The following is a 23,107-nucleotide window of genomic DNA, read 5'->3' as shown; positions in this document are numbered from 1 at the left end:
ATCATTGGTTGTCTATCTCTATACTCTTCATGATCAAAGTCTTTTCGAAATGCTGTGCTTTTTTTTTCTGACACACCATAGGCCCACAGGGGAGGTGCTTATTCCTTCCAAATATTAGCCATGTTACATGATCAAGCAAGGGCCACATACCATTGGGCAAGAGCCACACGTAGGAATCACCATGGCCACCTAATTGATGCACCACGTGCTGGGAACAACGGAGAGAACTCGTAACAACCAGCGAGGAATCTCCTCCTCCAATGATCCACTCAAATGTCCAAGGGCAAGAGCCCTAGCAACGTGAACACCTGGTCAGTACAAGGTGTCCCTCTAGAGTGTGACCCAACGGGGGTTTGAACCCACAATCCATAATAGACCAAAGCCTTACCATTAATCCAACTCTTTGGGGACAAATTTTTTTTTTCTTACCTTTCTCTTATTTAGATACCTCTCAACTTGAGGTTGTCTCCTTGATAATTTGACACACAATGGTGCTTTGTAAACGAGTAGACCTCTTATTCTTTGAAGTTGTTGCGCTCTCTCTCTCTCTCTCTCTCTCTCTCTCTCTCTCTCTGGCGAGCGCACATGCAGAGCGAGAGAGAGTACAACCTATTTGCCAATGATGCCAACACTTGGTCAAGACGAGCCATTTCTTTAGAATCCCTACACAAGGAACCATCTTGGTTTTTTCTTTTGAGAAAAGCATGGCTAGTCCTCTATTACTTTACTCTTCTTGGAGAGCCCAACAATGGTGCCTACCCCAAGGAGAAATCAAAATTTGCTACAAGGATGCCCGTAGGCACTTACAAAGGCTAGTGGCCAAAAACATTTTTAAAAACTCAAAATATGCCAAGGGGAAAAAACCCCTCCTAGTGAGGGTAAAAAGTGCCCTGGCAACTAGTACACAAATGTAGGGGGAAGGAGGAGAAGAGAGAGGGTATCCAGCCAAGCCTCTGCACCTTCAAACTCCTGCTAAGAGGAAAACCACCCAAGAAGGTATGGGACACAAGTGAGAAACCAAGACAGAATCAAAAGATACAATGGCAGGCGACTACAGCGGGAGGGAAGAGGATAACCAAAATTACTGCCACTGAAGATGCCCATCCAGGTTGAAGAAGAAAACCAGTGAAATACCTACATGAGGCTTTCCTTCGTTCATTTTTCTTGGAGGCCTCACACAGCCACACAGCATTTGTGACATAAAAGACCTATCGAATACCTGCCCTGCCTTTGAACCTGTTCTGCTCCAAACATAGCCGCTTGTTCGGTTCATGATGAATGCAAAGTGAACGGAGGCTGTAAATGGAGTCAGGGATCTGCCTAAGTTCGCGACAACCGAGCAAATTCAATATCTGTAAAGAGGACAAGTCTCCCATATGTGGTGGGAGCTCCTCTAGACTCCTACAACTCTCCAAAGACAAACACTGGAGTGATCCAATACTGCAAATGGAGTCTGGAAGCTTTCTCAGCTTCCTGCATCCATCCAGCTTCAGAGCTCTTAGGGCACACAAGCGCGATATCTGCTCGGGGAGCTCCACCAGTTCACTCTTGAAATTTATCACAGACAGCGTCTGGAGCGACGAGATATTGCAGATGGAGTTTAGCACTTCAGAGCAAATATTTGATGAGGTGATTTCTCTCAGGGCCTTCAAGCCTCGAGCGAACTCCCTTACACCTTCCCAATCATTCAATTCCAGAACCTTTAATGAGGTGATGTTGCAAATAGACTCAGGGAGCTCCTTTAGCTTCAGCCTAGCCAGATTTATTTCCTTTAAGGAGGAGAGGTTACCTATTTGCTCCGGGAGCTCCATTAAACTCTCACACCCATTGATCGACAATTTCTCAAGCGATGCAATGTTGCAAATGGAGCCAGGAAGCTTCTCTATCTTCATGCATCTTTGCAGACTTAATAGCTTCAAAGAGGAGAGATCACCTATTTGCTCAGGTAGCTCCATCAAATTCTTACAATCGACGATCGTCAGTTTCTCAAGTGATGCAATGTTGCATATGGAGCTAGGGAGCTTTATTAGGTCTTTGAATCGTCTCACAGTTAATTCCTTCAAGGAGCACAGCTTATGTATTTGTTCAGGAAACTCCTTAAGACTCAGATACCCATCAATCACCAACCTCTCCAGTGATGCAATGTTGCAAATGGAGTCAGGTAGCTTCTCTAGCTTCTTGCCGCTTTTTATAACCAACTCCTTTAAGGAGCGAAGATCACCTATTTGCTTCGGAAGATCTGTTAGACTGTTACAACAATCCACCATCAAGCTCTCAAGCGAAAGAATATTACTGACAAAGGAGTCCGGGATCTTCACTAGCTTTTCACATCTGTAGAGATGCAATAGAATCAAGCGGTGCAAGCCTGCCTCCAGCTCTGGGAGCTGCACAAGATGCTGACACCGATGCAAATACAGCCTCTCAAGAGACGTGATGCTGCAGAAGGAGCTAAGCAGTTTGCTAGGATCTGGGAGTGCCTCTCTCAGCACCAATTCCTTAAAGGAGCTCAAGCCTCCTAACTGTTGTGGGACCTCCATTAGGCTGTTGCAGTGATCGAGACAGAGTTGCTCAAGCGACACGAGGCTGGAGGTGGAGTCGGGAAGCCTTTGAAGACTGCTGCATTCCCCAAGATTCAGAATCTTCAAAGAGCACAAACTTCCTATTTGCTGTGGAAGCTCCACCAACTCCTCACACCACATAAGATCCAACTCGACCAACGAGGTGAGCATGCATAATTCTGCTGGCAGAGTCACAAGCCCCAGATTGCACCTTATCTGCAATTTCTGTAGCGAGGAGGCTTTCTTGAATATGTCTGCCAGAAGCCTTGACAGACTTGGACACTGCCCAATTGATAATTCCTTCAAGGAGGTCATGTTGGAGACTTCTCCATGTGGTATCAGGTCCACCAGGCTCCCACAAAACTGTATTTTTAACTTTTCAAGTGATGATGCATTTAGTATGCCTGCGGGTAGCCTTCTTACCTCTGAGCAATACTCAACTATTACCTCTGTCAAGGAGGTCATGTTGCCAATCTCTACATCTGGAAGCAGCGTCACCAGGCGCCCACACGAAGATATTTCCAACCTTTTAAGTGAGGAGGCATTGAGTGCTGCCGCTGGCAGATTCTCAAGAGCCTGACAATCTTTTATAGTCAGGGATGTGAGTGCGGTCACGCTGGCACCCATGAGGTTAAACATTCGAAGAACTGGTAGGTAATGGAGGGTTAAAGATTGCAGCTGGCAAACCAAGTCCCCCAGGGCCTCTAAGCGAGAACAGCATTGTAGCATCAAAGAAGAGAGTCCATTCGAGTTCCTTAGAGAAGGAAATTCAAGTAGACCATTGCATTCAAAGACGCGGATTTCTTTGAGTGCGGGTAAGCTGCCAAGTTCAGCAGCCATTAAGGTGAGTTTGGGGCACTGCGCTACCGTCAAGCTTTTGAGGCACCACCACTCTTTTACGCATGACGTGGAGAAACCTTGCAACTCTGGACAGTCAATGATGTGCAAGCTTTCCAATTGGCGGAGCGGAGTGTCTGGGAGTTGAACCAAGTCACCACACCCCTGCAACATCAGTTCGCGAACTCCATGCAAAAACTGCACCCACTACAAAGGTCATAACGGTTAAAATTCCAACTCTCTCTCTCTCTCTCTCTCTCTCTCTCTCTCTCTAGAGAGGGCTTTACACCACTCTCTAGAGTCATGGGGTATAAGGACCAGAGATGTCTGGGACTGTTTTTGCTCGAGCTGCACAGACACAGAGAGAGCTTGATGAGAGGAGAGGCTAACCAGTCTCAGAGATGGATCACAAACTTCTTTAGAGTGGACAAGGCAGCCGGAGGAGCAGCTTATATCACAGCAGAGCTCACATTTTCCTCACACCAGAGGCACGCTGATCGATCGAGCGACCAAGCTAGAGAGATCCAGAGCCCATGATTGTGGAGGACTACACAGCATTGACGGAGGCTGCATCAGAGGATTTGATTCAGCTCTCTGCTACAGTCGTCCATTCCTCCCCCGTTGATAGCCTTTCATGTATCACCCATTTTTGTGTCTCTGTATCGTTGGTAGTTTTTCCATTCGGTTCATTGTCATTGGATATTTAAGGGGTTTTTTGACAACCAGTTCCGTCTATTTTTTTATGCCTACAGGCCGATGTAATGCCTTCGGGACTGCAAAGGATATCAAGCCCTTGCAAAAAAAACAGGAAGGTGTGTGTGTGTGTGTGTGTGTGTGTGTGTGTGTGTGCGTGTGAGAGAGAGAGAGAGCTATATGCAAATGTTATAGCTTCTACATGCTGGGCCAATACCATCATCTTTGGCTGCACACCACGCCATTTGTCTTGAACAAAGTGGTTTGCGACTTGGAGTACAACACCTTTCGTTTATGGAGTAGAGTGAAGTTCTCAACTAGTTAACTACTTTAAAAAAGCAATCAATGGCCAGCACCTTCATCTCCTTGATCGACTGGCTCACGAGTAGTAGAATGCAAAGTTGCCTGGTGTCGTTTGTCTCCTTAAAATGTGTAGCTTGGAAGAAGCGTTCTGCCGCATCTGTAGATCTAGTTCCAGGCTCACTTGTCTCCTTAAAATGTGTAGCTTGGAAGAAGCGTTCTGCCGCATCTGTAGATCTAGTTCCAGGCTCACCAGATGATGGTGCTTGATTCCTGTCATTTCCATCATGGGACAAAAGAACTAGCATCTGCAAATTTCTTGCATCTTGCAGCAATTTCTGATCAAGAGAATCGCTCGACAAGATAAGATGCCTAAGTTCACTGACTTTGAGACCTTGAAGCTCATCAAGAGGACGCATCACATACTGCTTATACCCAAGCGTGCCCTACATAAAATAAATTAAATAACTTGCAAATCAAGTGCACTGACAATGTAAAAACCTACACATAAAGCAAAACAATTTCATTACTTGTTTCAAGGCATTGTAATGATTACTTACTGAACGAAGTAAACTCTCCCCAAATCGGAATGTCAGGTCATGCATTGCAACAAACCCCTTACAATCAGAATGAGGTAGAAGATCGTATCCCTCTCTCAAAGTGCTCTGGTTGTACATTGAGTAAGCATCCACTTTGAAGATAAGGAAGCTACTTACAAGGTCCCTCAAGATGTTAGAATCCACAATTCTTTCCACCCTTTCCCACCACCATCCATGAAACGTACTCACTATGTCCAGAAAAGCTATTTTGCATGACTCCCCTAAGCTATCAAAGCTAAGCTGCAATGCCTTCCTCACTGGAAGGGTGTCTCCATCGTCCTTATCATCAAAGGTGGCCAATTCCTGCACTATCCGATGCCATTCCCTCCTCTTTCGCTTGCGCTCATCAGCAAAGACTTTTCCAAGGACAGTAATAGCGAGGGGAAGGCCGGCACATAAAGGCACCAGTGCATCAAGTAATTCTTGATGATCGGAACCACCATGCTGCATGCCAGCACATTTGGCAAACAATCGTTTACCCTCTTCAAGTTCAATGTATGGAGATTCAAGCATACATACTCGCAAACAATCGTGTTCTTGGAGGTTGCAAATCCTTAGAAGAGCTTCAACAACTCTGCCATTGCTGCAAGTGAGAGCTATGCAAGTAGAAGAAGGTAAATTTTCCCTCCCCAGCCTGTGAGGAAGGATGTTTTGCAAGTCCTCCACCTCGCACACATCGTCCATAGCAAGAAAGAATGGCCGGTTTTGGGTTTTCATTTCTTCAAAAAGTTCATTCAGGATTTCTTTTCCATATTCTTTACTCGAAAAATCCTTGTTTTGGCCGTCAAGCTGCCACACAATATTAGATTGGTATTTGCAGATTGTAAAAAGGGTGGATTCACAACCAATCTGCACATAGGCACGAGCACAGAAAGGCGTTTGCTCTGAGACATTCTGCCAGATATGGTTCAAAAGGGTAGTTGCATCCGATCCTCTCTGGCCATGGATGGCAATCACTCTGAAATCTTGCCCCTGGCTTGCATTCAAGAATTCCAAAACAGCTGTTCCACTACGTAAGCCCTCTTCTGACAAGGGGAGCCCCACATTCTCACTGCATGTTGTGCGGACAACTTGGAGCATTTTCCCTACCACTACAATTTGATTCAAAAGGCTCTGTAGATTTCGTTCAGCTTGCTCAAGGATGGAACCATCACTCAAAGCAGCAATGAAGTTCTCTGTCTGATCGTCAAGGCTAGACTCTTGATGTCTGCTCTTGAAAAATGAGCATGAGTCAGACCACTAAATGTAGAAAAATTCTGCAGACTGAAGCCTGTCCATGAGATCTTTGGCCAGCTCCTGAACACGGAGGCTAAGCTCCCCATTGTCACAGCAGTTGCGGATGTGAGCCTGCAGGTCAAGGAAAAATACCGAGGTCCAGAGCGACCGCCTCAAACGACATCTCTGATGTCTGTGTGGATGAAGGGCGTGCGCGAGAGAAGACGGGCCCGGGGGGGAGGGCCGGCCCGCGGGGGGGGGGGGGGGGGGCTCGTGCGTTTGACTATGGGGATTCAATGGAAAACGATGCCCGAGCACTGCCACAGTTAGGATGGGACCCATTAGGGATCAATGGTCCCTATCAAAAGGCCGGCGACGCTCATCTATGCCGTTGGATTGCGGATGTGATCAGTTGTGATCACAGCATGATCATCATATGATATCATCACGGAGTGATTTTGCTATAATCAAGGAGTGATTGTCATGTGATCTAGGCAAGCTATGCTGATGCATATGGTTGACAATGAGGATTCAATGAACTAAGGCTGAGTGGATGTTTCGTTCGGCTCTACATTCTCAAAAAGTGCAACAAACGATTACGAATGGAATAACAAAGTAATCGTTCATCTGCACCATTTCATTTGTCATTCGACGAGATGTCAACCTTGTTCCGCTTTTCACGCACATGAGGTCGTCCATTCAAGTCATCTGTCCATAACTTGCCAAAGCCATCAAATGTTAAACTCAACAAAATTGAGCAAACAAAGTGCCAACATATTGACATCGTAGATCATACGAAACATATCAACATGTCACTTGTCATGTATCAGATGCATTTGCTTCTGTCACAATCTAGCAGCCAATTGAACACAACAATTCTTGCAAATACACAACAATGATTTGAACACAACAATTCCGGCAAATACATCGTAGCCAATTGGACACAACAATTCCCGCTAATACATTTGTTGCCTCTTTATAGCATACAGTCTGTCAAGCATGTCATACAAGAGCACTGAAATGTCATAAGCAAGAACCATCAACAAAAGTGAATGCAAACACGACAGTTGCAATCCTTCTCATACAATACCACTAGAATTTCATCAATCCTAGGAGTACAATATACCACCAGAATGTCATGATGTATGCTTTGGCCATCTCTGATTGTGATCCCTTTTTCATTAGAGCCAGCTCATTAGTGAAGGTCTTTCCTCTATGTGTTAACTTGGCACCATCAAGGAACGAATCAAGGTCAAGACCTGGCAACGATTTCAAATGTATGCTCCAGATGTTGTTGTCCACGTTCTCCACCTTTTTTGCAACCGACGATTAGAAAACCTCGGCCCGCAACCACTTTCGAAAGACAACTGATTCTCCTTTGTCAAGAAAACATCAGATATGTCAATTAAATTCCCCGTCAATCTAGAGAGAGTGACAATGCTAAGAGTAAATGTACTCACCAGTCTGTGGGATGTTCGAACTCTTAACAGTTGCTTGATCAGTAGAAGCCATCGCACAGAGAATAATTGTTTTTTTGACAGGGGAAAGATCCGCACACGCCAACCCATACAATCTTTCCTCCATCAACCATTTTGGATGGCTGGTCCACTCGATTGTGCGCAATGTCCTGCATTGATGCCCACAGGGATCAATTCCAAATTCTACCAGCAACATATGTTTCTATATCACATGGGAGGTTGAAATAATATACCTCCACCAATCATCTCCTAGGGCTGGATCAACGATGGCCAACGCCTGTTTTGTAATTTTTTTGGATGGTGCATTTGTTTCAAAGAATGAAACTTCGAGGGAAGCATTTCATCCTTCTCTGCAATTATCTTTTTCAAGGTCAGGGTGTATTTTTCTTGCACATATGGCACTATTGATAAATATCTTTTTTGAGATATAAAAATTAATGCTAATTACTATTTGAAAACTACAATGCCATTCACGGGATGAAGAAGCTGTGACATCAGAGCCACAGGCACATTATACCATGCTTTCCTCCCTACCTTCTTTTCAATGTCTGCCTGCATCCAGATGTAGACCACACACGGAAGTTTCTCCATGATTTCCCCCTTCGAAGCAAGCCCCATTGCCCATACCATCCATAACATGTCCGTGTAGGAGGTTGCAACATATCCTGTCTCATTCAATCTAGACCTGACTGAGAGGCCAAGAATGATAAGATTATCTGATTCCAAAGCTAGCTACAGAATTGAACAGTCTCAAAAGAACTTACTTGTTTATACGCATCACAATGCTCAACATGTCAGCCTCATTTGAAGAGTCTACCGCCACTAGTTCTATACGAACCCTTGGATGCAAAATGGACATCTTTTTTGTAGGTAGCACCTCTAACCATAGGAAAGGTCTCATATTACTTCTACCTAAAACGTGCAATTAAGTTAACAAGACAGAAGAAAATACTTACTCTGTTTAAGAACTTCCATCCAAGCGGCTAGCCTATGGTTGCCATCCCATGTATGTAACATTTTGCCGCACAGGTCACCCCAACGTGTATCTTTGATTTCCGCCTCGGACTCTTCATTAGCCATCTACCACAAGGGATCCCATGTTTGCATGATAGCGTCGTCAACATTGATGCTGGGATGGCCATGTATATAACATTTTGCCGCACAGGTCACCCCAACGTGTATCTTTGATTTCCGCCTCGGACTCTTCATTAGCCATCTACCACAAGGGATCCCATGTTTGCATGATAGCGTCGTCAACATTGATGTTGGGATGGCCCGGTGCATCGATCGATCATATGAAGCATCCCTTGGGCTCATAATATCCCTCCAACAAAAAGGTATTGGCCAATGGTTTTGCAGGCGCTTGGGATCCCAACTAACTTGTCTTCCTTTATCCAATTTCAGCAATTGGCATAGAGGAACCCAAGGCAACGGAGTTTCATGCTCTATCTGCATTATCTAAATAATGTTAAATCCCATACTTTGAAAAAGGTACTGCATGCTTTAAATACATAAGCTCTCATTTACCTTCAAATTTCCAAGATGCTTGGATGACATATCCTGACGTACTGTGACATCCTCATTAATTTGAAATTCTCCTCCGGCATTTGCCCCTGCTATCATGTCTACCTCCACCTCGTCATTGATATCCTCGTTTGAGTGGACAACATCAACTACAAACCTAGATGATGTCCCTTCTTGCACCTTTATCTTGCCTTTTGCTGCTTTTTTAGATTTTTATGTTGATGATACAGATGGAGATGGGATTGCACTAACTGGTTGGCTCTTGGAGAGAGAGACAATAGTGGACGGTGACATTTCTTGTGGTTCCTTCCTTGTTGTATTGGTAACCTGCTATATAACAAGAGGTATAGCAATGATCATTCAACAAGTAAACCCACAGTAGCTACACATTTAACACTTTACACTCAAAGGATATCATTGCAAAGCCTCTATCGAGATGAATCCAAAAATTACCAAATCACTTTTAGGTCATGCAACAAGACTTTTTCCCGCCTTCTTTAGAGTAGTATTTCCTCATTCGTGGAAGGAACATGAGATAGAGGAGAATCCTTGCCATCATATACTTCTAACATTGTAACAGAAAAGCAACCAAATGGTAATCTACTTGCATGAAGCTTAGCCAGGTTCAAAGTCTTCTCTATCTAACCCACACCAATCGCTTCTCCATTGTAAATGAATTCAACATAAGCGCCCACATCAAATTTCTTGGCCATCTTTAGTCTTACCACAAAAGTATAGCACAAATGCTTTGCTTGATCTGCGAATTTTTAAAAAAAAATTATCATTTTTTCTTCCTTTATTTTTCTCCCTCTCAGCCTTGTACCACCTCTGACCTTCCCTTTCTCTATCCCATATTCCCTACCTCCATCCCTAGCAACCATCTCATTTTAATCTCTTGTTTTCTCAACATGTCACCATTTCTCACTTATTCAACCCTCTCTCTCTCACACACCTACTCCAAATCCCTCTATCTCTCTCCCTGTCATAAAATCTAATATCTACCTATCCCAAATGATTTTCTCATATTGAGTTGGTCATTTAATATGGGGAAATAAATGGGAACAAGAGTTAGGATACAGATATGTGTTGTTAGACCCATGCTCAGCAGGGGACTAAGAGGAGAGATAAGCTCATCTCAATAAAGGTCCAAATGGAGAGAGGTCTACCAAGGAGAAATATGCACCTAATGGAGCTTTAAAAGACCTTAGGTTAAGCTTCATTAAAGCCTCCAAATGTGAGTGATAAAAAGTTCTTAGGCTTAGAACCTTTAGGTAAGACTTTGGCAAACTTGAGGTGCTTGAGCCCAAAAGTCAACAACTAGTCCTACAAAGGAGGGGGCGAGCCCTACATATAGGAGCTTGAGAGAGAATACACACACACACCCCAAGAGTCGCCCTTCCACATGAGGCATAAAGGACACATGTAAAGTCCCTAGCCGTTACCCCCAATTAAGCTTAAATTCTATTGGATGGCTTATGGAAAGGTCCAATGAGAATTAAGCTTAAACTTTATGGAAAAGCCCCTAAAAAGGACCAATAAGAATTAGGACCTACTTTTTTTCTATTGAATAGTCTACCAAGGGGTCCAATGAGAATTGAGAAGACCTTGTGCAAGTTTAATTCCTATTGGCCAGTTGACCTAGAGAGCCAATAAGAATTTAACAACAACTATTTAATAAATCAAGCTCTCTCTCAAAGGGGTGCTACACCCTTGCTTGATTTGACCTAGTCCTTCCATTGGTTAGCCCCAAGCTTGGGCCAATGGGCTTTGAGCTAGTGTAATCAAGGAGGGTCACTCTCTCTCTCTCTCTCTCTCTCTCTCTCTCTCTCTCACCCCACTAGCCCACACACACATTCTCTCATTGTGTGCTAAGCAAGAAATGGTCTCCTTCTCCAAGCTTGAGAAGTAGATAGCCTACACCAACACCTCTTGGCTATGGAATGCAAATCCAAGCAAGAGTCAAGCTTCAAAGCATGCTCGTCATCTTTTCAAATCTCCATTACTATGCTAAGCTATGATCTACATTGATGATATGTGAGGGGAATATTTCTTTGTCTTCTTCCTCTTCACTTTCCTCACTCCTTGCCATATCTCTTCACCTTTGAAGGTGTTTGGGGTCTTTGGATTGATGTCGAGGACAAGTTTATGCTATTGCAAGTAAGTTTAATTATTGTTGTAATGGAAATGGCCTATGAACTTTGAGAATATCGGAATTAATAGAACTAAAGTGAGCATTTTTGTGAGATTACTTTGAGAACATAGAGGTTGAACTTAATTGATGGTAGCAACATAAACATAGTACTTAATTAGCTTGGTATGAACAATATTTTTGCAAGAGAGAGAGAGTATTAGAGAACATGACAATAGTTGAGGACCGGATTTACTTGGAGCCGTCCCCCCTCCAAAAGGCGTTTGTATTATAGATTCTCCCATCAACAGAGACTTGGTACAATACAATCTTTGTGTTCCTTGTGATCTAGGTGATGCAATGAAGATGGAAAGCTTCATGCATCACGAGCATAACATAAACTTTGCAAAAAGAATTAATTATCCGAAGCCTTAGTTCCAAGGCCTCAAACACCTTCGAAGGTGGAGAGAGCTAGTGGGGAATGAGGGTAGGGTAGATTTAATTATATCATTTGGACATGTATCCTCTTTTTCCTCTTTGAGAGAAAGAACTTAATCATTGACTTCTTTGCATCTAAATTCTCATTAGACCCCTTTAAAGCCTATCCAATAGAATTCAAGCACATCATGAGGGCCACATGTGGAGGATCTTGACATGTGTCTTTTATTCTTCTTAAGATATCATAAGCCCCTAGTCATTTAAGCATGTAAATCGTTTATGTCTCTTGAGAGATCATTTTTGAATTGAACACTTCAAGTACCTTAGTCATTTAAGCATGAGAAGCACCTCAAGCTTGGGCAAGTTTCCCACAAACACCTTAAGCACCTTAGCACATCATACTTGGGTAGGATTCCCACCTCAAGGTCAACCCTAGCTTGCCTAAGGTCAAAGGACTTTTTAACACTAACTTTTGGGAGGTCTTTAATGAAGCTTACCCTAAGATCTTTTAAGCTCCATTAGATAAACCTTGCTTTTTGATAGAATATCTCCTTTTGGACCCCTATTGAGATGTAGCCATCTCTCCTCTTGGTCCCTTTTGCTGAGGTAAATCTAGAAGCAGTTATTGCACATTGCTCTTTGGTAGTCCGTCTCCTTTTGGATCCCTATTGAGATGCAACCATTTCTCCTTTTGGGCCCCTGTTGAGATAGGCTCTATAAGCACATATCTATATTCTAACTCTTGTTTCCCTTTTATCTTCCCATATTAAATGATCAGTTTAATATGAGAAAATCATTTGGTAAGATTATATATTATATTTTATGACATTACCTCTCTCTTGAAATCATAGTTGTCATAGACTATGAGGTAGAGAAGATAAAGCCTAGTCATTATTCCATGTTTCTTAGCGGGTAGAGGGTCCCTTCTTACCCTACAAAATCATTCCAAAATGGATGACTAATCCATTTGGTGCTCAAGAGACTTAGCTGCCGTAAGCATGTCTGCTCTTTAGTCCATATCATACTCCCAAAGTAGAGTGACAAGTTCTACTTGGTGTTAGGGAGACGTCGTCACCACAAACATGATCCTAAGCATGAATACTTCTAGTACTTTGTGCACAATAAAACAAAGAGAATGAGTCTTATAAGACAAAAACATTGTTCATTTAAAATACATTTTCATTTGCTTACTCTATTGTAGCATTGACAAGGTTCATATTATCCTTAAGTTAGGTTCCTTGCATCCCTTTAGCATCTTTAGAAGGATAATCCTTAAACTTAATAATATATCGTCACATAATCTTACCGTTTCTTAATACCTTGTCTTCATGTCATAGGATGGACTCAGATTGAAGTACTTCTTCTTGATCTTTGATTTTTGGAGGTTTTGCAACTATTGCTTCTTTTGGTTGCACTCCTTTGTAAGGCTTAAGTAAGCTCTCATGGAAAACATTGTGCATGAGCCAATGGTTGGTCAAATTTAATTGATAAGCCGTCTCATTGATTGGCTTAAGAATTTAAAAAGGACCATAGTATCGTTTTGCTAGTTTAGCATAATACTCTTGGTGGCCTGTAGGATTCTTGCCATAGTATGCCTTAGATGAGCCTTGAGAAACTTTAGCAAGACCCAATCATTTTCCTTAAAGGCTAAGGCTATTATGTGCTTATTAGCAACATGCATTTTTGCCTTTGCTTTGAGATGGATATAACCTCTTTAATCTTTGGAAAAGATTCTTGTGAGTCTCGGCTATATTCATCAGCAGCAGCGAAGATCTTCCCATGTACTTCAAATAGTAAGGGACTTTTGGATCTTCCCTCTTTAACTGCGAAAGGTGCTTTCCCATAAAAGTATTCACAATGTCATTGTACGCATACTCTATACGAGGTAGGTACTTCTCTCATTGATAACGTTGATCTACTTCCATGACATAGACTTTTAGTAGATTCAAGAATCACTAGATTAATTATTTCACTTTGGTGGATGATAGGTTGAAAGAGAACTTTAATCTACTTCCTAGATTCTCAAAGAGACCCTTCTAGAAATTACTGGTCATTATAGGATCTTTGTCTGACACTATGGATGTTGGCAAGCCATGATACTTGAAAATTTGAGATCTAAAGAGGGTTGCCGTTTGATGTTCCTTAATAGTCTTTTTGATGGGCATAGAGTATGTTTTCTTGCTAAGCATGTCCACTAAAACAATCCAAGTTTCTTCCCTCGATCAAATTTCAATTTTTGGTATACCATGCATTTTGAAACATACTCTTGTATACTTTTCATGATAGGCCAACAGAAATACATTTCTACTCCTCGAAGAGTAGATTATGGAATCTCTTTTTGCCCCCCATAAGGAGAAGCATGGGATTCATACATGAATTTCTTATTGTATGGGTGAGTAACACATAACTTATTTTCGTTTGGAAGATAACCATACTTCAAGGTGAATGGTTCTTTTTTTTCTTCCCTAATACAAAGGCTGTAATTACATACTTAAAGTCTAAGTCAGTAACATACTCATCTATCATAAAAGATAGATCATTGTGAGTTGCTATAGACACCACATTTATCCTTGGCCATTGTGAAAGTGCATCGACCACTTGATTGTGCTTGTTAGCAATGTGCATGAGAAATATGAAATTAAATTGCAAAAGAAATTTTGCCCACCTCATTAGTTTGTCGGAAAGCTTGGTTTGTGTCTTGAAGTTCTTGAGGCTTTGTGATCCATTCCTAGGATGAATGGAGCCCCCAAGAGATAGTGCTTCTATGTGTCTAGAGCATGTAGAACAACTAAAAGCTCTTTTTCATATATGTCCAAAACCCGTTCATTGGCATTGAGCCTTCGGATCTCATATGCTATGGCATGCCCTTCTTGAAGCAAAACTGCTCCAAGGCAATCACCACAAGCATCACATTTGTAAAGTGTGAGCTTTGTCCTAAGGTGTGAGTCAAGGAGAGGAGAGTGGATTTATCCCACATACTGTGGAGCAAGGCTGTAGAGCTACTTAAAGCTCATCTCTTGAATCAAAAAACAACAACTCATTTTGCACTACATGCTTGTCTATGGTGAGCTTGTGCTAAGCTAAGTCAATACTCAAGATTGTGTTTATGAGTCCAAGCTAATCTATCTTGGAACCTAATTCACTTGAGTGACAACCTTGCTTACACACACACACACTCACACACTTGCACCATGTTTCTCTTTCATCCACCATAGCTAGCACGATCCAAATCCTACATTTGGTATCAGAGCCATGGTGTGCTAGTTAGGATTTTCATTATGCTTTAGTGTGTGTTAATCATTAGCATCTCCATTAGATGGATTAGCATTTCATTATCACGGCCCATTAACACTCTTCATGACTAGTTGCATCTCACTAATTAGGCCTTAATCTAGTTGTGTGTGGGCATGTCCTTGGCACACCCAAGAGGCCACTACCCTCCATGGATAAATAGGTTTGATTAGGGAGAAGATTAGCATCCAATTTTTGCATTTCTAAGTCACTTTTGTGTCAATTTTCTAGTGATTTGCACCTCCAATTAATTTCTCCATTTTTGCAATTGCCTAACAAAATTAACCTCATCTCGAAGTACTCGACGCAAGCTCTCCATAGAGCCTTCAAGCTCTGCAAACTGAGCCCGAGAACTCCATTAAAGCTATCCCCAATCTTGCCTAAAAATAGGTGTGTGTGTGTGAGTTTGTGTGGGAAACTGCCTGCTGAGTTGAGCTTAACATCTCCTCTTTCGAAGCTTTTCCACAACCAAGCTTGTGGGTTTGTTGGCTAGCCCAAAATAGGAAAGCTATTCTCGGCTGGAGGTCTTGAGGTCAAAGCGCTGCCTATTGTGGGGGGGAGTGGGCGGATCCGAAAGTTCAATTAAAATTTGGCTTTTACAGCCCTGGCGGGTCCGCAAGAGGGCTTTCCCACGCGCGCACGCCTGTTTTTTCCTGCCAACTGCCCGGCGCGCTGCCTATCTGCCCGCGCTTCTGCCCGCTGCCCGATGTTCATGCTCGCCTACCCCCACCTTGCCAAGCTTACCCGACCCTGTCGGGCCCCCCTTCCCACGACGCTGGCTTCAAGAGCCTTAAATCCTTCAACTTTATAAGCTCACCCCCTCACAGGCGCGCATTCCCTTAGGCAGCCCTGCCTTACGACATCTGAGCTTCAAAAGCTCCTACCTTCCCACAAGGGGGTGCTCCCACTCTGTGCACAGGCTCCAAAGAGCTCCTTCCCGTGGTCAACATTTCAGCTCACAAGATTTATGTTCATTAAAGGCACAGCATGCCAACTTGATTCACTATTGACTCTCACTGAGTTAGAGTTGTTATATGCAAACTCAAAGGATTGCAATTGATTGTTGAAGCCTATATTGTAAGCACACAACCCTTGTATCCATTTGCAAAGATTGGGTAGACACTGCCTTGAAGAGAGTCTCTTCAACTGGAAAGACCCCCAATTGTACCCATTGCACTAGCATCCATGCATTGACATCCAATAAATTAACTCAAACGTGTATGTGAAGGGTGACTTCACCTTGAGTGAAGAGGTACTTCACATTTCATTAAGAAGATATTAAAATTTCAAATCTTGCAACCAAGCACAAAACTTTTGCAAATAAATTTTCTGTCATCGATTGCTTGTGTAAAGAGGCAGACACTGGCTAGGAGAGTCTCCAAAGCTAAGACCCCTCTATTGGCACAAATGGGGGACAAGGGAATAGAGAAATTCAATGGGGAGGGATTTCACACTTGGCAAACGAAGTTAAGAGGCTACCTTATGAAAAAATGTTTGTGGTCTGTCATTAGCACTGCCCTCGAGCAACAAGCCGAACCCGATGGAGTGCACACTAGGGCATCTACACTCATAGCAAGTACACAAAATTTGGCCAAAGACGAACAAGCATTGGGAATTATCATCACTTCTTTGCATGATAACTATGTGCATTTCATAGATGAATGTAAGCATGCACATGAAGCCTGGCATGTCCTAAAAAGTAATTTTGGAGCTAGAGCCAAAAGAAGCAAAGTTAGTCTTAAAAGACAGCTTTACAAAGTTACTATGCTTCAAGGGGAGGACATTGCTAGCCTAGTGAACAAGCGTAAGAGCATTGTCATGCAGCTCACTTACATCCAAGTTGAAGTACCAGAAGATGAAAAAGTGGCCATACTTTTAAGTGCACTTCCACCTTCTTATGACCACTTAGTCACAATTCTTGAAGAAAAAGAACCAGCAAAACCATTCCAAGATGTCATCAACTCATTCCAAGCAGAAGATAGAAAGCAAAGAGGTTCACTTACCCCATCAGGAGGAGTTTTCATCGCAACATCTTCAAGGGGAAGATATTCGCCATCAACATCAACAAACGGAAGAAAGTGTTATGAATGTGGAAGAATGGGACACGTAGCAAAAGATTGCTACACAAACAAACCTTGCAACAAATGTGGTAGGAAAGGACATCCTCCTTCTCGGTGCTACTCAAGTGGAGGTAGTAGCAGTGGAGAAAGCAGCAAAAGTAGAAGCAATAGCAGAAGCAATGAAGGCAAGAGACCTGACAGAGGATCAACTCACATAGTAGAAGACAAAAAGGACGAAGACGAAGGTAGCGTTTGGGAAGACCCATTTTGAAGATGCAGACTCTCTACTTGTAGGGGAGGACTTTTTTCCTGTGTGGATACCAGCTTATCATCCTTTGTGGACATCACCATCCTTTGTGGATTGTGCTTGTGTGGATTTTTACCATCCTGCGTGGATATCAGCATCCTATGTGGATTTTGTTAGCCTGTGTGGATCATGCATCTTCAATATCTTGTCTTAGTCTAAACCTCAAGGGGAGGATTGTAAAGTGTGAGCTTTGTCCTAAGGTGTGAGTCAAGGAGAGGAGAGTGGATTTATCCCACATACTGTGGAGCAAGGCTGTAGAGCTACTTAAAGCTCATCTCTTGAATCAAAAAACAACAACTCATTTTGCACTACATGCTTGTCTATGGTGAGCTTGTGCTAAGCTAAGTCAATACTCAAGATTGTGTTTATGAGTCCAAGCTAATCTATCTTGGAACCTAATTCACTTGAGTGATAACCTTGCTTACACACACTCACACACTTGCACCATGTTTCTCTTTCATCCACCATAGCTAGCACGATCCAAATCCTAACAACATTGACCTCAAATGACTTTGAGAGATCCGAAAGCATAAGGACTCGTTGAGAGGTAAGCTTCTCTTTGAGCTTGTCATAAGCATTTTGTTCTTTAGCAGTCCATGAGTACTTAACGTTCCTCTTTGTTAAGTCATGCAATGATCTTACTATTTGAGAGAATTTTGCTATGAAGCGTCTATAGTATGCACACATACCAATAAAGCTTCTTAGCTCATGTAGATTCCTTGGATTAGGCCATGATTTTATTACCTCCAACTTTGATGGATCCTTACGGATACCATCTTGAGAGATAATGTGACCTAAATATTGAATCTCGTGAAGGAAAAATTCGCTTTTCTTTTGGTTGAGAAAAAACTTGTTCTCCCTCAATGCTTGAAAAATCACTTGGAGATGTTACTTGTGTTCCTCCAAGGACTTGAAGTACATAATGATATCATCAAAGAACACTCCATTGAACTTGTGGTAGGGTCTAAATATTTTCTCCATCAAATAATTGAATGTGGATGGTGCATTGGTCAAGCCAAAAGGCATGACTAGATACTCATAAAGACCAAACGTTGTACAAAACATGGTCTTTAGGATATCTTCATCCACTATCCGTATTTGATGATATCCAATTTTAAGGTCAATCCTACTAAAGTAGGTAGAGCCTTGTAGCTTATCAAATAGATCTTCTATCAGAGGCATGGGAAATCTGTTTTTGATAGTGATCTTATTTAGTGCTCTATAGTCGACACACATGTGATATGTGCCATCTTTCTTTTGCACTAAAAGTAATGGTGGACATAATGGAGAGGAGCTAGGCCTCACCATCACTTTTTCCACCAATTCATGCACTTGCCTCATGATCTCCTCTTGTTGAGCTTGTGAAACTCAATAAGGAGGTTTATTAGGTGGTGAGCTTCCTAGTAGAATCTTTATTGCATGGTCGTCATCCCCTCGTTTTGGAGGTAGCTCACTAGGGATGTCATCAATGAAAACATCTTGGAATCCATTTAGGAAATTTGACAACTCTAATTCCTCTTGATTCCCTTTATTGCTACTTGTGAAAACATTAGAATCATTTACAGATTCTCTAACAAAAATAATATACACAAAAATAAATTTTTTCATTGACTTATCGAAAGCAAGCGTATTTAACAGGGATATGGTGTTCCCCGATTCATTATCATCTATGTGCATCCTCTTTTCCCTATAGGCGAAATAGATTCTCCTTTCAGGGAACTTCATGTTGGTAGCCATGCGATTGAACCATGGTTCCCCTAGGATAACATCCTCATGTTGGAGAGGAGAGATTAAAAAATCTTCTTTGTCGATGTAGCTTTGGACATGAAGCCTCAACCTCCCAATCAAGGGAGTAACAGAAGCTTGCTGTCCCTTAAAATATCCATTGGCAGTTACAGTATCTCCCATCTTGAAGCTTGAATGCCCAGCTTAGTGGCCAACTCCATTGATATAAAGTTGTGAGTAGAGCTAGGATCAAACAAGATGAAGGCATCATGCTCCCTTACTTTTCCCCAAGCATAGGAGAGAGATGATCCTTTGCAATGAGCATCCTCTTTTGGAGCTTCGATGGTGGAAGCTCTACGAGTCTCACTACGTACATTTCTTTTGGGGCAAGAACGATAACCATGTCCTTGCTCTCCACACTTAAATCATTTATGGTCTTTACGAAAGGCCTCTAATTATTTGGGAGAGAGCTTATTTTTACCTTTGTAAGCTCCTTTCTCCTTGGCCTTGTTGTTGTTGGTGTTGGTGTTGCCTTGGGAAGAGTTTTAAGCATTGCTCTTCCCATTAGCTTCATTTCGATCCTTGTTTTCCATGGGCTTGAAATTTCTTCTCACCCCTTGTTGGAAATTGATCCTTGAAGCAACCATAATGTGGTGGATGTCGGTGATAGTGCTAGGCCGTTGTGAGTTGACATACTCGACCATTTCTTTAGGTAATCTTGCACAAAATTGTTGCTTTTGTTCGGCAAAGTCTATCCTTTGAAAGACTGTAGCTTTGAGATGTAGATCCGAAACTTGTCTACATATTTGTGGATAGACTCGTGGAAGAGTATCTTCAAACTTGGCCATTCGATGGGCATATTGTCCTTGGCATCTCTTGCAAGGAAATGCTTCATTATGAAAACTTGTAGAGTTTTCCATGTCTTTGGGGCTTCACCGTTGCCACGAAGGCTAGCCCACCATTGACAAGAAGATTTCTGAAAGTGCATAGCTACATGGTGTAACTTGGAGGACTTCATGAAGCCCTCGTCTCCAAAGGCCACATCAAATTATTGGATGAAGGCCAATAATTTGTCGGTGGCACCAAAGGTGCCATCATAGGTGAGAAAAGAGATACTCTTTTCTCCCTATTTAAACTTCTTGAGCTTTTGTGATCTTTGCCATGCAGCGTATGATTTGCGATGTTCTCCCCTCTTGTATTCTCTAGGAGAATAGCCATAGCTTTCGTCAGAAAAGGAGGAAGGTGAAGAAGAAGGAGAAGAGGGTGACCTCTTTCTTGACCTTTTCTTCCTTTGTTTCCTCTCTTTCCTTTTGGAGTGACGAGGAGGAGGACTTTGTGTTGACCATTTCCTCATGGGAGGAGTTGGCTGAAGGAGTACGAGCGGAAGTGTGACGAGAGAGAGAGTGCGAGAAGAAGAGCACAACGATATGGTGAACTCGCTCTACTGTAATGTGTAGAGCATAGTGAGTTCTTATTAGATTTTAACAAAAGAATATGTGTACATACCTGGCGGCCCGCCCACTTACCTGGGCGACCACATTGGGCTTTATACCCCAACAACCTCCCACTTAAAGTCCAATGTGGTACTTTAAGTGTGAGAGAAGCTACCATACAAGCTAATATACAAGAGATGTAGAGAAGTGATGTACTACCCTACACCTAACTGCTTGCGAAAATGTGTAAAGCTCTCTGAGGGAAGTCCTTTTGTAAGTAGATCAGCAGGATTTTCTGTGGTGTGAACTTTGACAAGCTGAAGTTGCTTATCCTCGAGAATTTCCCTAATGAAATGATACTTCACATCCACATGCTTTGTCTTTGAGTGATAAACTGGATTGCGAGCCAATTGTATAGCACTTTGACTATCACAATATAACACAGGCATCTCTTCTTTGATTCCCAAATCTGTTACTAGTCGATTAAGACAAATTGATTCTTTGCATGCCTCTGATGCTGCAACATATTCAGCCTCTATAGTAGACTGAGTAACACAATCTTGTAATCTAGAACGCCATGATACTGCTCCACCAACTAATGTAAAGACATACCCTGACTTAGACCTTCGGTTGTCTAAGTCACTTGCATAATCTGAGTCTGTAAAACCCTTTACACTTAGCTCCTGACTCCCATAGCATATACGCATACTCTTTGTAGCTTTCAGGTATCTCAATATTCCTTTCACTGCCTCCCAATGTTTCTTGCCTGGGTTTGACATGTATCGACTTACTACTCCCACTGCAAATGCAATGTCTGGGCAAGTAGCAATCATTGCATACATCAAACTACCCACTGCAGACGCATATGGAATCTTATCCATTTCAGCTTGTTCTTCCTCAGACACAGGACAATCTTGTTTGCTAAGTTTCACATATGGTGGCAATGGAACACTCAATGCCTTTCCCTTCTCCATATTGAAACGTTGCAAAACCTTGTCAATATACTCTGTTTGAGATAACCAAATCAACTTCTTTGATCTTTCTCTCTCAATGCGCATACCAAGTATATGACTTGCCTCACCCATGTCTTTCATGTCAAACGATTTTGCCATCTTTGACTTCAAAGCTGAAATTTCTTCCAAGTGCTTGCCAGCAATCAACATGTCATCCACATACAAAATAAGGATCAGCCAACTACCATCCTTAGCCTTCTTTGTATATAGACAATGATCGAACTCACTACGTTTGTAGCCTTGAGAAAGCATAAACTTGTGGAATTTATGGTACCATGCCCTCGGTGATTGTTTTAAGCCATAAAGACTCTTTAACAACTGGCATACCCAATCTTCCTTGCCTTTCTCAACAAACCCTTCTGGCTGCTGCATGTAAACTTCCACATCTAAATCACCATGCAAGAACGCTGTCTTGACATTCATTTGGTGCAACACCAAATCTAATATGGCAACCAATGCAAGAAAGCATCTCAATGTAGTCATCTTGACCACCGGAGAGAAGACTTCATCAAAGTCAATGCCTTGTTCTTGCTTAAAGCCCTTGGAAACAAGCCTTGCTTTGTACTTTGACTGACTATCATGAGCGGTGATCTTATACCTGTAAACCCATTTACAAGGTAGAGCCTTTTTGCCCTGTGGTAATTTAACTAGCTTCCATGTCTTGTTTTTATGCAGAGCTGTCATCTCTGACTGCATGGCCAATTGCCAATTCCCGGAGTCCTTCATTTGCACTACTTCCTTGTAACATGAAGGCTCATTGCAATCAGTCAACATGGCATAGTTCATAGATGGAACAAACCTATCAGGAGGTCGCGTGACACGTCCAGATCTACGCACAATAGGTGGCTCAAGCTCAGCCACAACCTGTGGTTCCACTCTATCCTGTCCTTGCTCCTCTTGATCCCTGACATTTTGTCTTGCACGTGCAGGTCCATCTTCTTGGAAGACAACTCTTCTAATCTCCTCAACCCTCTCTGGTTTAGAATAATATTTGGATTCATTAAAGTGAACATCATTGCTGCGGACAACCTTTCTGGATTCGGGATCCCAAAGTCTGTACCCCATCTCACCAGAATTACCATAGCCTAGAAAGATGCACTTTCTACTTTTTGGCTCCAGTTTGTTCCTAAATTCCTTTGGAACGTGAGTATATGCTTCACAACCAAAGACTCTAAGATGCTTGTATGAGGGCATTTTGCCTGACCATACCATCTCTGGCACTGAATCCTTCTGCAAAACCTTGCTAGGAGATCTATTTACAAGATGAACAGCTGTTGATACAGCTTCAGCCCAAAACCCATTAGGCAGCTGTGCATTAGACAACATACTTCTGACCTTCTCTTGTATGGTCCTATTCATCCTCTCAGCAACACCATTTTGAGGAGGATTGTAAGGAGCAGTAAGTTCACGTTTTATACCTTTTGACTCGCAAAAGTCGTGAAAGGCCTTTGAAACATACTCTCCACCATTGTCAGTGCGTAAGCATTTAAGCTTCTTGCCACTCTGAT

The 23,107-nt window shown here is 42.4% G+C and overlaps 1 protein-coding gene across 2 annotated transcripts; it reads right to left on the bottom strand.

Annotated features, from left to right (window-relative positions):
• Positions 1-656: 656 nt before the first annotated feature.
• Positions 657-6,450, bottom strand: LOC147451143 (uncharacterized). 2 transcript variants are annotated; one of them, XM_086520109.1, is made up of 3 exons: positions 4,949-6,450; positions 4,445-4,834; positions 657-3,602 (listed from the first exon to the last, which is right to left on the bottom strand). In XM_086520109.1, exons 1-3 carry the CDS (start codon positions 6,065-6,067, stop codon positions 1,209-1,211), a joined length of 3,903 nt encoding a protein of 1,300 aa, XP_086376235.1. In that variant the 5' UTR covers positions 6,068-6,450; the 3' UTR covers positions 657-1,208. The 2 variants fall into 2 exon arrangements, with proteins under 2 accessions (XP_086376235.1, XP_086376236.1); XM_086520110.1 differs by having other exon boundaries at positions 657-3,593.
• Between the last annotated feature and the right edge of the window lie 16,657 nt (positions 6,451-23,107).

Source organism: Adiantum capillus-veneris, chromosome 9 (assembly GCF_014529385.1).
Source record: "Adiantum capillus-veneris isolate H3 chromosome 9, ASM1452938v2, whole genome shotgun sequence".
Lineage (NCBI taxonomy): Eukaryota > Viridiplantae > Streptophyta > Polypodiopsida > Polypodiales > Pteridaceae > Adiantum > Adiantum capillus-veneris.
Note: the sequence above shows the minus strand (reverse complement) of the source record. Positions and strands in the feature narration are given on the sequence as shown.

What these genes read in the sequence shown, in the direction of transcription:
- LOC147451143 (XM_086520109.1), bottom strand. Translation starts at nt 6,067, where the DNA reads ATGCTCCAAGTTGTCCGCACAACATGCAGTGAGAATGTGGGGCTCCCC. An exon ending in GGGAGAGTTTACTTCGTTCA is followed by an intron (nt 4,835 to 4,948) that starts GTAAGTAATCAT and finishes TATTTTATGTAG; the next exon opens with GGCACGCTTGGGTATAAGCA. An exon ending in AGTCGATCAAGGAGATGAAG is followed by an intron (nt 3,603 to 4,444) that starts GTGCTGGCCATT and finishes TGACCTTTGTAG; the next exon opens with TGGGTGCAGTTTTTGCATGG.